Source organism: Poecilia reticulata, chromosome 5 (genome assembly GCF_904066995.2).
Source record: "Poecilia reticulata chromosome 5, P_reticulata-male-v2, whole genome shotgun sequence".
In the NCBI taxonomy this organism is placed as follows: domain Eukaryota; kingdom Metazoa; phylum Chordata; class Actinopteri; order Cyprinodontiformes; family Poeciliidae; genus Poecilia; species Poecilia reticulata.
Window position 1 is genome coordinate 27,407,774 of NC_088834.1, and position 16,047 is coordinate 27,423,820.

The 16,047-nt window shown below is 42.2% G+C and overlaps 1 protein-coding gene across 3 annotated transcripts; it reads left to right on the forward strand.

Annotated features, from left to right (window-relative positions):
* Positions 1-286: 286 nt before the first annotated feature.
* Positions 287-15,495, forward strand: phf20a (PHD finger protein 20, a). 3 transcript variants are annotated; one of them, XM_008410548.3, is made up of 17 exons: positions 287-447; positions 3,353-3,459; positions 3,832-4,000; positions 4,194-4,278; positions 5,269-5,345; positions 5,430-6,012; positions 6,112-6,162; positions 6,244-6,516; positions 7,422-7,616; positions 8,298-8,381; positions 9,640-9,795; positions 11,336-11,517; positions 11,606-11,705; positions 12,185-12,380; positions 12,454-12,904; positions 14,057-14,225; positions 14,309-15,495. In XM_008410548.3, exons 2-17 carry the CDS (start codon positions 3,377-3,379, stop codon positions 14,449-14,451), a joined length of 2,997 nt encoding a protein of 998 aa, XP_008408770.2. In that variant the 5' UTR covers positions 287-447; positions 3,353-3,376; the 3' UTR covers positions 14,452-15,495. The 3 variants fall into 3 exon arrangements, with proteins under 3 accessions (XP_008408770.2, XP_008408772.2, XP_008408771.2); XM_008410549.3 differs by lacking the exon at positions 287-447 and adding an exon at positions 949-1,559; XM_008410550.3 differs by lacking the exon at positions 9,640-9,795 and having other exon boundaries at positions 288-447.
* Positions 15,496-16,047: the final 552 nt, after the last annotated feature.

A 16,047-nucleotide genomic window follows, 5' to 3' on the forward strand; every position in this document is an offset into this window, starting at 1 on the left:
TACAAATTCCAGACAAAGTCTGGTGGAATTTGTATGATTCCACAATTTCCACTATTCCACAATTTATCTACGACTTTTATTTGAATAAATTATTTGATTTGGCCCCAACTCTACTTCTGCTTCGGGCGCATACAATATTTGGCCGACACTGCATATGGAGATGGCATTTTGACTTTAGAGTTTCCTTGTTTGTGAATATTAAGCTTGCTTATTTTCCAAATAAAGGAACAACCGTGTCTATCTAAATAATTAAATTACCAAGAGTTCAGTTCGTGGTTCACGCATGCGCACTGTGCTTTTACACTACCCGCGCCGGTGGTAATTGCAAGCGAGAGAAATTCAACTGCGTGGTTTGGAGCAGACAGGCGGAGGCGGCTGTATCTGCGCAGTCAAGGGATTGCAGGCTACATTTTTCGCTCAACCTGACACATAGTGACTGGAAAACAGGTAAGAGGCTTAAATCCTCTGAGTATGGTGCATCTCCGAGTTTATACCGCCGTAAATGAGGCCCTGTTTGTGGCTGCATCACACACTTGGTATGATGCCGCATGTCGGCTTGGAGAGTTCAAAACAAACGTGACGAAGTAAATAATTGAATGTCCTCTAAGTACATTTTGTTTGCTCTTTATGAGTTTACCCTTCTATATTTCGGCGTACGTTTATTGTTACTGACTGAACAGTCGTAGATATGAGTGCGGTGTCCCAGTTGGAGAAGTTTACTGTTTTGCATTTCCACGCCGCTCGTTCGCGGTTGGAAAAGTACGAGGAGGTAGGCCTTAGCGCGAGGCCACGGAGAGCCCACCCTGTGACTGACAACTGCGCGTCCAATCGCCAGCGAGCTACAGCGAGCACCCGCCCACGCTACACCGACTCGACCAATCACGTTTCTCTAAACCACTGACGTACAGCTGGTTTGTCTCTTGCTGCGCCCTGTGGTTATAAAACACCGGACAATAAAGTGCTAGCAGCGGTAGAAGTGGTCAACAATAGCTTACCTGCAAATTAAGCACGTGTTCGCGTTGTATCCGTTTAAATAAAAGCTGAAACCTGTCCACGTATGTAGTTCTTTCGTATAAAGAAGACTGTGTTCGCACCAAGTAACCTTTCCCCTGCTTAAATCTTAACTAATATGTAAATTGATGTTTACACAACATATACGCTAAGCTCTCACCTTTTAAACCTCCAATAATCGGAGCCTCTGACCCAGTTTGGGCATCTTAACCCCGGCTTCCTCCCTCCCTGCCTGCCTGTCTTGTCATCCTTGGCTCTCTACAGGCCATAAAAACAAACGGGTCCATTTTTAAATATCGTATTCCACAGGCTGGATCACTATCCATGCTTTTTTGACGTCGTGCTCTGAATTTTAGCTGCCACACGAGGATGATCACGGTAGTCTTTGTCTCCTATTGTCTGTTCGGCGAAATCGGCTGAGCAGAAAACACGTGGGCCGGGGAGTGTGGAGATATCCGGTTTGTAGGTTGCAGTGTGTTGCATTGATGAAAGCCAGCTAACACCTCCACTATGGCGAACCTCACCAGGCGGCTGAACGCGGGAGAGAAGTAAGACGCTGCCGGTATTTTAAAAAATGTTTATCGTTGCTTATTAGTAAAAGGGCGCCAGTATGTCAGCGTGGCCGCCGTGCTTTTTTATGTATAACAAAAGAACCTCTGTTAGCGGAGGAGGGATGATGCGGTTGCCTTTTTTTTCGCCCTCCTTCCTTTTAACGACTGAATGAATCTCCTTTTATTTAGGCCTTTCTTTAAACCGAAGCCGACAGTATTAGAAACGTGTACATGTGAAACAATCAGAGTGGGATTTAACGGAGCGTGCAGTGAAATCGATGCGGGAATCAGCTTGGCGCATCATTGCTTCCTGCTGGCTTTTAATGGGGCGGGCGGTCAAAATGGTCCGTCTTTAGCCGTTTTATGTCTTCTCCAGAAATGCGGAGTGAATATTTCTCTGGCATAATAGTTTTTTTTTTTCTTTTATTGTTGGGTTTTTCTTCAAATGTCTCACATGCTCATTTGAATATCTCGTCGCTGGACATATTCACCATCATTTCAGGGGCATGGCTCACCTCACTAGTCCAGTTTTCATCACCTTGTTCATAGTAGAGCTACTAGATCAGGGATTTCCAGGCTGAAGCCAGTCTCCACTTCTCATTGAGGTCTGACCTGCTATTCTGATTTGTACCGGATTCTCTTTTTAGAAGGAATGCAACACCTAAAACAAAAATCCTCCTGCAGGTTATTTGATAGAAGTATTGCAATTTAATCTGACAGCAATGGAAGAAATGACAAGAGTGTCTTCAGCTGTGTATCAAAACGCATGTCCGTAACCTTGATCTGATTTATTTTCTGGTCAGTGTGGTATTCTAATGATAACAAAACCTATAGCTTTTAAGTCCTGATCTAATCTATTTATGCTGCTACACTGCCAGTAATATCCAGCAATTTATTGTTTTGACTTGTATATATATATATGTCAAAACAATAAGAGAGAGAGATGTAGATTAAGCACCTGCTAAAGATGTTTTTCTTCATGTGCCTGTTGAGCTCTAGCAGAACAAAACACTCATAATTTAATTAGCAATTAGCCGGTTACCTAACTGCTTGTTTCAGTCGTATTTTTGTGTGGTTTTTTTTTCTTTTTCTTTTTTGTCGGCCGAATCTGAATACTAATCACAGTTGGTGTAGTGACCTGCTTTCAGCCAGCTCACTGGTGGTGTGCAGCAGCAGCACATGGCTTTAATTTGTGCTTCAAACAGCTGGAGTTTATCAAGTATCTTATTAAAATACTATCAAGAAAAGCTTTTAAAATCTCTGCTTCAAACCCTGCTACACCTCAACGTCTGACTCCTCTGGGCAGCGTCTTAGTTACGCTGCTTGGTGTTGTTTCTATGCAGAAAATGAGGAAATGGCGGAAATTTTTATTATTAATAAGAAGAAAAAAATCTGATTTAGTGTTTGATCTGAAAATCTCAGGTGAGAGTTGATCAAGGGTAACTTTACATTTTGATCTGCGGCTGAGACGGTGCGTCTCTCTAGTTGATGCGCATGTAACGTATGACTTGTGTGTTTTTGCAGAGGGAATCTGCTCTCTGGTGTTTTCCAGCAGCGTTGTTCTGCTGTTAAGTTGCTGGTCTCACTTCCCCTGCTCGGCGTCAAACCTGCCACTCAGGTTCACAGAGCCGAGTTTTTTCCACAATCTGTAGACCGGCTGTGGAGCCGAGCGCCTGCAGAGACCTTGACGGCTCTGTGTTGTGTCTCTGTAGCATACCCAAGGTTATACGAGTGTAGCTTTGCGTTGGTATGTTATCGGTTAATGTGTGTACGTGTGTGTGTTTGTGCAGGAAGGGAGCCTTGATGTGGGCAGTATGAGTAAGACGCCCCCTAACAGAAGAGGGATAACATTTGAGGTGGGAGCTCAGCTCGAGGCCAGAGACAGCCTCAAAAACTGGTGAGTCATGGCCTCGCTCATTCCTCCCCTCATTCTTTCACTTCCCTCATTTCTCACATTCAGCCTCTTGTAGCATATTTTCCTTTTATTTATTTGACTGGCTATGGTTGGGAAAAACATCTTAGACTTTTTATTTCTTCATTTTTCCTGTGCCAGTAAACTACTCGCTTTTTTCCCCCAACCCCCATCAGATTCACCTCACTGAAATCATTACAAGGGAAATCAATTTCTTTCCCTCTAAGATCACATTATGTTGCATTTTGATGGCTGTAGGAAATTTTAAACGCAACCCAAATTGGGATTTGAGCCCCAGCATGATTTCCTAATCATGCATTATTAACTCTTTTCTTTTTTTTCTTTTTTTTTTTGAAGGTATGCTGCCAACATAGAGAAGATTGACTACGACGATGAGAAAGTACTGATTCATTACCGCCAGTGGAGCCACCGCTATGATGAATGGTTTGACTGGACCAGTCCGTACCTGAGACCCGTGGAGAGAATTCAGCTGAGACGGCAGGGCCTGCACGACGACAGTTCACCTGTAAGACGGCGGTCCGCTCCCTCTCCATTCTGACCGGAGAGACGGGGAAAACACACACCACCTTTGTTTTGTTTACGCCTCCTAAATGCTAGCTTCAGCGAAGCTATAGAAAACAGTGCTGTTCTCTGATGGCTTTTAGAAAACACCGGCTCGCCAGCACAAGTCACTCAGATCCCTGTGTTCTATCCTCCAGGGCTTTCATGTAAATGACAAGGTTCTGGCCAGCTGGTCTGACTGCCGTTTCTACCCAGCCAAGGTCATTTCAGTCAATAAAGATGGTGAGTAGCCTCAGCTTCTCCAGATGCATATAGAGTGTTTGGACCTCTTAAGTAATTAATATTTTCTCATGTTGCAATTAACTTGAATGGATTTATTGGGATATAATAGACTGGAAAAAGTGTGGCATCCATTTGTATCCAGTTCACTTTGGCACTCCAGATATAAATTAATTCCCTTTAGAAGTCACTCTCTTCTTTTAGGTAAGAGTCCAATTATGTCATTTAATCTGACTGTAAACATCACCCTAAACACAACATCTCCCCTTTGAAACATGGTGGGGGTAGCATCATGCTGTTGGCATGTTTTTCTTCTGATGGGAAAGAGAAGCTCCTCAGTTGATGAAGCTACAACCAGGCTGTCAGTCCAGCTAAATAAAACAGATTTAGAGCCACAAAAAAGGCAGTTTAATTTTTGATAAATATTAACTTTTTTTTATTTTTTATTTTTATTTCTATGTTTAGGTTTTAATATAAAAGAAAAAAATAAAACGTTTTCAAAAAGATGATGGCTACAGTTTCTTGATATTTGCACAGTTTCCAACCTCATAAGAAAATAGATCCAAATAAAAAGTGACTGGTACTTTTAGTGTCATTCTGCTGTGGAAATTAACTGAAATTATTCCATGAACAAAAAAAAATCACAGAAAAATGGCTCAAATCTGGCATCTTATCTTATTTTTAAAAGTCAAGTTATTTCTTTTAGTTGCATAATCCAAATCCATTTCAGCTGTAAATTCAGCAAAAATGTGATTCGGATAGTTGCCGACTCTGGTGAATTGAATGTTGCAAAATTATAGGAAATAATGTATTTCATTTAACATCACAGTTAAGTGCTACTCTGTGTTCTTGTTTGATAAAATCACAACTAAATGCACAGAATGTTGTAGTCGTAACACACGGAAGTAAAAATCAAGGAGTGTTTGTGAGACACAATATGGAGCTGATTGTGTAAAATATAGTTTGCTTCAGTTTCTGTGTTTTCACCTTCAGCATCCTACACTGTGAAGTTCTACGACGGCGTCATCCAGACGGTGAAGGGGATGCATGTAAAGCCTTATATTAAAGAGGTAACATTCTATCCAGCTGATATCTGTGGCTTCTTCTGGCCGATTCCCTGAACTTGTTTTTTTTTTTTTTAATTGTTCTGATAGAGAGGTGGAGCTGGGGGCAGATCTCGGTCCTCAGACAAGAACGCGGTGCGAAGGGCCCCGAACCGCAGGAGGCCGCAGGAGAACGGCTGTCCCAAAAACAAGCGCGCCCGTCGCAGCACTTCGGACCAGGACGAGGACAGCAACAGCGACGATGAAGAGCAGGAGGAGGGCGCGGTGAACGACAAAAACCCTAAACTGAACGGCGTCTCCGAGGCCGAGCACGCCGATACCAAACAGGAGTCGGAAACCTCGGAGCTGAACGACCCTGCGGACGCCGAGCAGGGAACGGGACTCACGAACGGCGTGAAGGTGGAAAAAGACGAGGGGGAGACGGAGGGAGAGCGCCGCGTGAACGGAGACGTGAAGAAGGAGGAGGAGGAGTCGGAGCAGAGCGTAACAAAGCCATACACGGAGCCACCCAAGCCATACGCAGAGATGCAGAGCGAGTCGCCGGCGCCGACGGAGCGGGACTCTGTCACTACGACGACCGCCGAATCCAGTGGCGATGCAGAGCAGAAGCCAAACGTCCAATCAGAGAGCGCACAGCCTGCAGCGGACGCACCGCCTCCTCAGCTTGTGAAACGTAAGCGTTTAGCTCGACAGCAGCAATACAATGGATATAATAAAAAATAAATGATTCGATTTATTCAAAAGGTGGATTTTTCTTTTATTATATTTTCAGCGGTACGGAAGCAGGGCTTCCACAATCCCAACAGATTCAGCCGAGAGCCATGTAAGTCTGTGAAATGATCATCATGTATGTTGTTTTTATCTGCTTTAAAAAAAAGAAAAAATTCTCATTTTATTTATTTAGTGTACCGAGTCATCAAAAACCAGCCTCCTCCCGTTCTGTCCATCAACCTCGACCACAATCCCTTCAAGTGTGGCGCTCCAGGCTGCACCAAGTCATTCCGTAAAGCGAAGCTGCTGCATTATCACATGAAATATTACCACGGTGAAGAGCCGCCTGCGGAGGGACTGCACAGCCCCACCAGGAACGTCCAGACCAGGGCGTCTGACAAGCAGCCTGCTGCTGCTCCTGGTCTGGACAGCTCCAAGAGACGCCGCACCATTTCTGCCTCTATGCGTGAGTTCCTGTCCATTTTCACTCAGGTTTAGGGTTCCCAACAGTTAATCACAGATTAATGGTTTATTAGGTTAAAATTAGTTCACATTGACCAACTTAAAAAATCCGTTGAGACTTTCTTTTAGTGGTGTAGTTTGGCGCCATCCAGCAGAGGGCGCCGCTGGTCATCCCTTAGCGGAGCCAGCTGATAAAGAAATTAAAGATGGCGGGGAATACCGGAAAGGGAAATGGTCCAAATAGAGTCTGGTGTGGGATGTAAAATGCTCTTAAAACGATTCTGTTTTGTATCATAAACACTCCACACTCTTAAGTTATCACCTTAATAGCGCCGTCAACTTTTCAGTCAAAAAATTTGCTATGAGAACATGAAGAATTGTAATGTGAAGGGGAGGGGGAACTTGATGCTTATAAGCACAAACCTCTCTCTGTTAAGTGTTTCACATCTTATTCTTTTCATCTTTCATTAACAGGTTTATGTTGATGTTCTATTTTATAAAACTAACAAAAATATGAAAAAGTTTAATGTGAGGAAACGACAATCCAGTATGTTGGTATGCAACACTGCTGACACAAAATGTTAATGCAATTTTCTTAATATTTGCAGTATTTATGTTGATATTTTGAAAACATTTTGTCATCTTAATAAAAAAAAAACCTAATGCCATTTTTCTTAGATTTTTAGGAAAATGGCCACTTATCAATTAATCATTAGTGTATCAATAACATCAATCAACTTTAGGTTAACTCATTAATCAGTAACTTGCATCCTTACTTGGGTTCCTTAAAATTCTGAAGACAATGTTTGAATGAACAGTCATAATACATCCATAAGATTCACTGTTTCTGAATTGTGACACCCTTTAATTGCTCAGTACATGAACTCATTCCAGTTCTTTCCATTACAGACTCAGTTGGAGCTGCTGCGGCTCCACGTGGTGACATTAAGGCTGCAGGCAGGCGCACATCGGCCCCTCCTGCTGTCAGCACCCACAGCCACCAGCAGAGGGCGCTGCTGAGGGAGAAGAGTAAGGAGAACCAGCTGGACAGGAACCTCTGCCAGCTGCAGGACAAGGACACTGACAAGATTTGCTTTGACATTGGTGAGTGTGATGCAGTGTTTTATTTAGTGAAAAACGGGTTAAATGTAGTTAGATATTCATCTTTATTCCCCGTTTTTTCTCATATAAAGTATGTTTTCTTTGGCTTAAATTATTTATGATAATTGTTTATCTTCCACTGTTGGGGTCGACATGTAAAAACTTCAAATGATTTTTGCACACTTTCCTTGTTAAATCAAAGGCAGCCAGTACCTCAAACGGAGGAAACTGAACAAGTATTTCTTCTGTTCTTGGCAATAAAAACAGAATCCAGGCCAGTTTTCATTTCAAAACACTTTCTGTATACAACCAAGTTATGATAATGCATCAATTAAAAGCAGATTTGGGTCCACCAAGGTACACTTGAACCACCAAGTTGCCATGACAACAGTAGAAAACCAGAAAGCTTGTAAAATATGATCTTTGTGTTGCATGTAACATTTTTAAGTAGATTTTGATTTAGAAGCCATAGTTTTATTTAAGCAAAACATTAATGACAAAAAGAATACACTTGGAGTAAAGTTAGAATTGTTAGAGATGCCAATATGTATGTTTTTTGTTGTTGTTTGTTTTATCACAGCTAAATTATGCTCCTCCAATAAAAGATGAATTTCTTTTTCATCTTTTTTGAACCAGAGGTCCAGTCTTTCTGATGGCCTTTAATGTTTATTTCATGATCCTTAGGGAAACCCAAAGAGAAACCCAAACAGAAGGACTTCCTCCGCATTAAGCTAAAGAAAAAGAAGAAGAAAAAGAAGGCCAAGTCTGGTAAGAAGCAGGTCCCCAGAGCTGGGCGAGGTCAATCATCTGCTGCTCTGCATGCGCGCTTGCTGTGACGGCTGGCCTGCTAAAAGCACAAAGCGTTCCATTCACTCCTCCTGGTGCGGTGACTGAGCTGGTGTGTGGGAGAAGTGGAACATTTCTGGCTGCTTTGTCTCTCCAACATGACCGCCAGGATGTGTCAGATAATTTCTTTTTATAGTTCAGGGGCTTTTTTTTTTATTATTTAATTGGCTGGACTCATACATTCATCTCTATGTTCCAAACCTTTACTGTGTTTGGGATGTATGTACAGGCTGCCTTCCTCTAACTGTGACTGGGCGATATGGCTGAAAAATAAAATCCCCATTTTTAGAAATTATTTTATAGTTATATTTTTTAGAAAGAAAATCTGTTCTTTCCAATTTTTGAAAATAGTTTTTTTTCCTTGCCACTTGTCTTTGCTAAAAAAAAAATAAAAATTCCCCCCAAACGACAGAAAACATTTTCAAAATTGTTATTTTTTGAGTCTTCCCTTCTGTGAGTCGTACAATGATGTATTAAGGCCAGACTATTTGAATCTTTTGTTTAATTTCGAGAATGCAGTCATATTAGCAGAATAAAGAGGCAATGATTCAGGGAAAAGCATCTTCCAAAAAAGTTTTAAAATAACAAGGCTGGGATCATTTGTTCTATTTTTTCATTTGTTTCCAATGCTACAACTTTATTCAGGAAATGGGACTTTATTCTTGTATAACTGTATTCTTGTAATATTATAACTTCATTCTTGTAATGAAAGAAACTAATCTGGCCCTTACATTTTGTCACAGAGTTGACTTGAATTAAAGTTCAGATAAGTAGAAGCTGTAAAATACGCTCGTCAATCAAGATGGCCGCCATGGGCGTGCTGACATCACCCTTAACGATGGAAACCCAATAAGTTGGTTGGTTGAAAAAAATGCAAATTTTTACCCCCCTCCCCCATTTTTTATTTTTTTTTCAAAATGAAGTCTTCATAAGCCAAATATTTAATTAATCGATAAAATGGATTTATCGCCCAGCCCTACCTTTAACCAACTGTGTGAGAACTTGTTGTCCCTGGTTGTTGTTCAGTCCATAATCTACCAACGATGTTTGTTTTTTGATTTTGTTTGTTTTGGGGGTTTTTGTGCCACGTTTTGTCGCCTCTGATGGGCGTTTTGTTGAGCATTTCCATAGCTGACGTTTTTGTTTCACATCTGCTCCCCACCCCTCCCTGTATTAACAGAAAACACTGGTAGTGAGGAGAATATTGACATCTCAGTATTGGGTCTTCACTCCAAATTGAATTTGCCACTCAAATTCCCCCTCTCACACAATCACAAGCCTGAGGCCTACCCCAGCAGGCCCGGACACAGCTACACAGAGCAGATACTTGTCGATGGTGGGTATATCTATAACCGTGTGTGTGTGTGTGTGTGTGTGTGTGTGTGTACGCTTCAGTTTGAATAAGTGACAGCTGCTCCCTCCTCTCGTCTTTTATACGCTTGGGATTCAATCAGCCATGGTGCCAGCTTTGCAAATAATATCTAATGTAATACAAGATGCAAATATTGCACCAGAGACGCATCAGAGACTTGGGGCAATTTTGTTTTACCTCTAGTAGCAATGGAAGCATTTTTTAAAATTCAAATTAAAGCCCAGTTTTTTTCTAGAATTGCTGCTCTGATAGGTCACACACTTCTTTAAATACTGTATATGAGAATATGCGGGGTTAATGGTGTCACTGTGAAACAGGGTTTTATCAGTTAAGTGGAGCAGAAATGATTTGGAAAAGACATTTTAAGCATCATTTAACATGTTATATTGGCGACAAGCATTACTAGCTATAATGTAGATGACAGGAGATTTAAAACAAAATGACAGATCTTGACTGAAGTGCTTCACCATTCAGTTAAGTGTTATAAAACAAAAAGTTTAATTGGAAATAGTTCCACCTGGAACTGTAAGGTCTGTTTATGTCTTATATTCTGCTTCATTCAAGCAGAAACAGCAGTGCTCCTGGCCGATCCATTTTTTTTATCTAACCTGCCAATTCTGATTTTAAATTTTTTTTCCATCTTAAATGCAGCTAAATGTGGCTACAAAACCACAGTGTGGCTCACTGCTGTACCATTACTCGCAAAGACTGTTACAAAATATGCAGAGCAGATGTGACAACATCTAATAAGCTTTTCAATATTTATAACTTATTAGCTAAAATATATTTTTCAAACATCATTTGCTATGCTCATCTTTTTGATTGACTGCCAGTCAAAATCATCAACCTGCTTTGCTGCTCAAGCTAGCATAGCAACTTGGTTGCCGTTTATGCTAAACAAATGTAATAATTATCAAATGGAGAATAAAAGTGAGGGAAGACATTGTAAAATTTGATGTGTGTTACATGTATAGTAACATTATGAGTTTTCAAAGGGCTCATTTCCCAGAGGCTCAGGCTGGAAGGCACTGAGCTAATCCACTTATCCAAACTGTCGTCTTGCTTGGTTTGAATGAACATGAAATGTCCTGATTTCTAGTAGGATATAGTTTTAGTTTTTGAATTGCTTTTTACAACATTTCTGCTGGCTGCTGATTAATTTTTAAACACCACTCAATCCAATCGGTACGAAATTTGCTGCCTACTGTAACAACTTCCACTCTGAAGAGTGTTGAAAAAGGTTGGATTTTTTCCCCGATCATTTCCAACCAGCAGGTTTCTCTGTGCATCGCTGACATTAATATCTAATATCAAACTGATGGTTGGTTGAACCCTGAGCTTTTCTCTGCTGCAGTGGCTTGCTTCATGGTTTAACCTGCAGATTCCCATTAAATCATCCAATTACCGAGCAGCTTCTGGCTACTTTTACATCCTGACGTGGCAGAATTGACAAAGAAAAACCCCTTTTGAAGTCCAGCGGTTGTGCTTCTCCCTGCCCCTCTAGACGAGGACAGCATCAGCGACTGGTCCACGGACAGCTGCGGCTGGAGCGATGACGACTTCGACATGGACCTGGACGTCACCACGCCTCCCCTCAGCGTCGACTCCGGCGCTTTGGACTCCACCGACCAGGAGATCGTGCGCTGCATCTGTGAGGTGGAGGAGGAGAACGACTTCATGATTCAGGTTGTGCTGGTTTTTGCTTCGCTTCTCGACACGATTCGTCGTGTTAAAGCGCGCGGCTTTCAGCTAACGCGTTTCTCCCGTTCATCAGTGCGAGGATTGTTTGTGCTGGCAACACGGCACCTGCATGGGTCTGATGGAGGACAACGTCCCGGACAGATACACCTGCTACATCTGCAGAGATCCGCCAGGTGAGGCCGACATGTAGTTACCTACTTGAAAGAAACAGATCTGCTTGCATCAGACACGTAAATGCAGAACAGTTTATTTATAAAAGAACAGATGGCAAATATATTTGTAAGAAGAGAATTCGTCCAAAAAAGTGTTATCCTTGATGGTTTGATTGATGCACATTGTCCAAACAAACCACGAAGACAACTTCCTCTGTTGTCTTCTTCGACGTTTCCATCAGTGGTAACATCCGGCTGGTCACGTGACTCCTGTGATGTGAAAAAAGCGTTTCGATACTTCTGAATAACCACCTCATCCTCGCTCAAAAACTTTCTATGGAAAAACGGTAGCTTTATCAAAACCGGAGTAATCGATTCAATCTGCGCAATTTTACTGTAAAGGGAATCGCAGCTACAGTTGAAGTCAGTTTAAAATCAGATGCCCCTCTGCACCGGAAAAGAACTCGGCAGTTTGTAAGAAACGTTTTTCTCCATCTTAGGTCAGAGGCAAAGTCTGCGCTACTGGTACGACCGCGAGTGGCTGACCAACGGCCACATGTACGGCCTCTCCTTCCTGGAGGACAACTACTCCCACCAGAACGCCAAAAAGATCACCACCACCCACCAGCTGCTGGGGGACGTGCACCACGTGGTGGAGATCCTCAACGGACTGCAGCTGAAGATGAACGTCTTACAGTGAGTCCGAGGCGTCGGCTTTAAATGGCACCGTCGTGTATTTTCTAGAAGCTTCATTGTGGGATCGTTGCAGGAGCAGCACTCACCCCGACCTCAGGCTATGGCAGCAGCCGTGGAAGCACTTCGACCGGCCGCGGCTCGGCTCGGACTCGTGCCGCGGCAGCAACACGGCCCCGTCCCCGCTCACCCCCGACGAGGACATGAGCAGGGGGGAGATCCTGATGTCCAACGCGCTGGAGAAGCTGAGCCGGGCCGCCACGGCCACAGCCTCCGCCGCCTCGTCGTCCTCCAGCTCCTCCTCCCCCTTCCCGTCTTTCCAGGACTCGTACATCACCAGCGAACACTGCTACCAGAAGCCGCGGACGTATTACCCAGCCGTGGAGCAGCGGCTAGTGGTGGAGACCAGGCAGGGCTCCGAGCTGGAGGACAGCATGAGGAGCACGGAGGAGCTGCTGGAGAGGGAGCAGCGCTTTGGGAGCCTGCTGGACATGGACAGGCCCAAGTCAACGGGCAACAGCAACAAGGTTCGGGTTCATGGCGCTAGTTCCTGAAGGGGTTTCCATGAGGGAAAACTCTTCCAAAAGTTACTTCCTGTAAACCAAAAATTTTTAAAAATCGATATGACTGAAAAACATATCGCAACATAAGCATTTCATATTGGTTGACAATTATTGTTTTCCTTTTTGTTTTAAATATCTGAAATACTCCCAAACTGCTGATGTGACCGTTCTTTTATCCAGACATTTCACTTCACGCTGTTTTTTGAAAAAATATTTTTAAGCAGTTATGAGGCACTGTAGCTGCGCAAGTTTAGGTAACCAAAGAATGAGTGAAGTACTTGATGCCACTAACCTAGCTTAGCTTAGCCGTGAGAAGTTGCGCCTTTCTCCCGTCTACTTCCCCCAGAATGCTGTGCGGTTCTGAATCTGTGTGTGGTGAACTTATTTTAATCAGATTTTAATGCACTTTTTCTCATAAATTTGGACTAAAACTATTCACGCCTCATTTTTATATAGCTGTTCATTTGTGATCTATAGTTAACTGTCTTTTCAGAAGTTATGTGTCCTTTCAAATTTATCACTGAAATTTCTACAATAACAAAAAGGCATCTGGAAAAACAAATTTCTTCAAACTTCATCAATCTAAAATGTCTGAAACTGTTTTTGTAAATAGGTGTTGGCGTCTACATTATATTATTGATGCCGCGGTTAACATTATTAGCAGCAGTTCCATTTCAAAACATCAAATTTTGTTATATATTAGTTTACATTAGTCCTAACGTAAACTAAGAAGTAGCAATAAACACATAATGACATATAATAGTGAACCGTCACTAGTTTGTTTTATTTTTCTCCAAAGTGTGTTGCTGGAAAAGTTTCCTTGAAACTGCTTGAAAAGTGCTTGAATTTTACTGTGGAAAAAGTGTGTGAAACCTGTATTAAGTACGGCAGACTTTCAATAACAACTTCGACATTGAAGAGTGTTGTCACTGCAGTGGCCTGGTAGCACCTTGTCATGTTGCATTCACTGAATTTTTAGAAGATTGGATTTTTGAGTATCTGAGCTATTTTAGATCAAATTTACAGAACTTTGCAAAAAGCCTCATCAGTTAACTTGGCGCTATTTTGAAAATATTTACTGAAACTAAATATGGCTCGTCTTTATTTTTATCTTAGGCTTTAATGGGTGTGTCATGGTTGCACGCTGAGAGCAGAGAGGATGATGTGAGAAACCTGGCAGATAACGGCCAGTACCAACAGTGGCAAATCAACCTGCTGGATCACATCGACGCTGTCCAGGACGAAGTGTCTCATAGGATGGACTTCATAGAACGAGAGTTGGACGGTAAAGGGGGAAAAAAAACGATATGCTGCGTTTGAGCCGATCAAAGCCTCCATTAGCCTCTGACCTTCTTTTCTCCTCCTCAGTGCTGGAAAGCTGGCTGGACTACACCGGGGAGCTGGAGCCTCCGGAGCCTCTTGCGCGCCTCCCTCAGCTCAAACACCGCATGAAGCGGCTGCTGACGCAGCTTGGCAAGGTGCAGCAGATCTCCCTGTACAGCTCCACATGAGGGCGCCAGAGGTCCGCTGTGGGTTAGGGCGTCTCGCGGCGACTCGCGTGGCTACGGCGGAGCGGCGGAAGAGGCTCTCTCTCTGGGAGGAAACGTTCCGACCTCGCTCAGCCTCCCGCCGTCCGAGGTGGAATCATAGAAATATCGATATGACCACAAACGGAAAAGCAAGCAAGCATCCTTTGCATCAGGATTTAACACAAAGAGCAACCTCGTTAAAATAAGAGGGGAAAAAAACAATCCAGAAGGAAATCCTTAGGACCAGATCACACTTAACGTGGCTCTCATGCAACTCTAAACCTTGTGAATGCCTTTTGTCCGAACTGCCGCCGAAGGTTGCCCTCTCTCCCTCCCTCTCTCTCGGTGCACAGTGCTTTACACACAGCTTTAGATTCAGATTGCAGTTGTGTACTTGAACCGACGCACTCTTTGCAATAGTGTTTCGAACACATTTTCGCTTGGGGTCTTTTTTTTCTTTTTTTTTTTTTTTGCATCTCACTTTGTTTTTCTCCATCAGTCCTGCCATATTAAGTTGAAAAATTTTCTTTTTTTAGACGGGTGGCGATTTGAAGACATTCACTGTAAAATTACGTTTCAAAGAGGTCTATAAAAATGATCAGTTTCCTATTATACACTGTGAAGTTAATTTCTGTCTCACATGAAAGGTAGGCTCAGTTTTTGGCTCGTGTTTATTACGTCATCTCCTTATTTTTACTTCTATATTTGTGTCGCTGTAGCATTTTGAAGTATGATTCACTGGGAACTTGTAATGTGGATTCCTCTCAACATAGCATTTTGTGTAAGTGTAATATATTACCTAGAACGTGTAAATTTATTTTTATCTCATTCTCTTTCCTCTGTTTTTCTTCTTCCTTCATTGATTCTTTTTGTTTTTAAGCCATCATTCAAAATGTGTTCTGAATAAAAATACAGATATTGTATGCTACTGTACTGTAACTGTCTGTCTTAGAAGCAGGGAAAATGTCAACGGCAATGCAAACAGATCTGGAACGTAAATAAACTATCATTGTTATTAATCTCTAAGCACATCTTCTGTGACGTTTTTAACAAACGTTCTGACATTTTTAAATGGGTTTGATTGTCTTTGTGTTTAGGTCGGAGGTCGCAGCTCGCACAATTTCATTCACATTTATTTCTGTTTAACGCAGGTTAAAGATATGAACCAAAATGGCTTCCATATGTTGATGGAAGTCATAAGTAGGACTAGGGAGGCCTAAGAAGAAGCGTTTAAATTTCCTGAGTTTTCTGAAGCGATCAGGGAGGAAATATTTTTCTGGTCAACATTTATTTCAGTCACATTTACTCAGGTTGAAATTTGAGACTTGATGGGATCAAAAAGTTAGTCTGAGATTTCTGAAAATAGGGGGGAAATGTTTCATCTTGGTATAAGATGAAAATTTTCAGCTCATGTCTGGTCAAATTTGTTTGCACATGCTCCATTTTGATTTACTCAAACGCTAAAAACAAGTCAGTCATATCGATAAATTGGAATTTATCCATGTATTCAATTTTCACTTAGTGAAACTTATGTTACACTATCATGTTTTCAAGCCTTTATTTCTAGTAATTGTTTTT

What these genes read in the sequence shown, in the direction of transcription:
- phf20a (XM_008410548.3), top strand. Translation starts at nt 3,377, where the DNA reads ATGAGTAAGACGCCCCCTAACAGAAGAGGGATAACATTTGAGGTGGGA. An exon ending in CTGAAGATGAACGTCTTACA is followed by an intron (nt 12,381 to 12,453) that starts GTGAGTCCGAGG and finishes GGATCGTTGCAG; the next exon opens with GAGCAGCACTCACCCCGACC. An exon ending in CATAGAACGAGAGTTGGACG is followed by an intron (nt 14,226 to 14,308) that starts GTAAAGGGGGAA and finishes TCTCCTCCTCAG; the next exon opens with TGCTGGAAAGCTGGCTGGAC.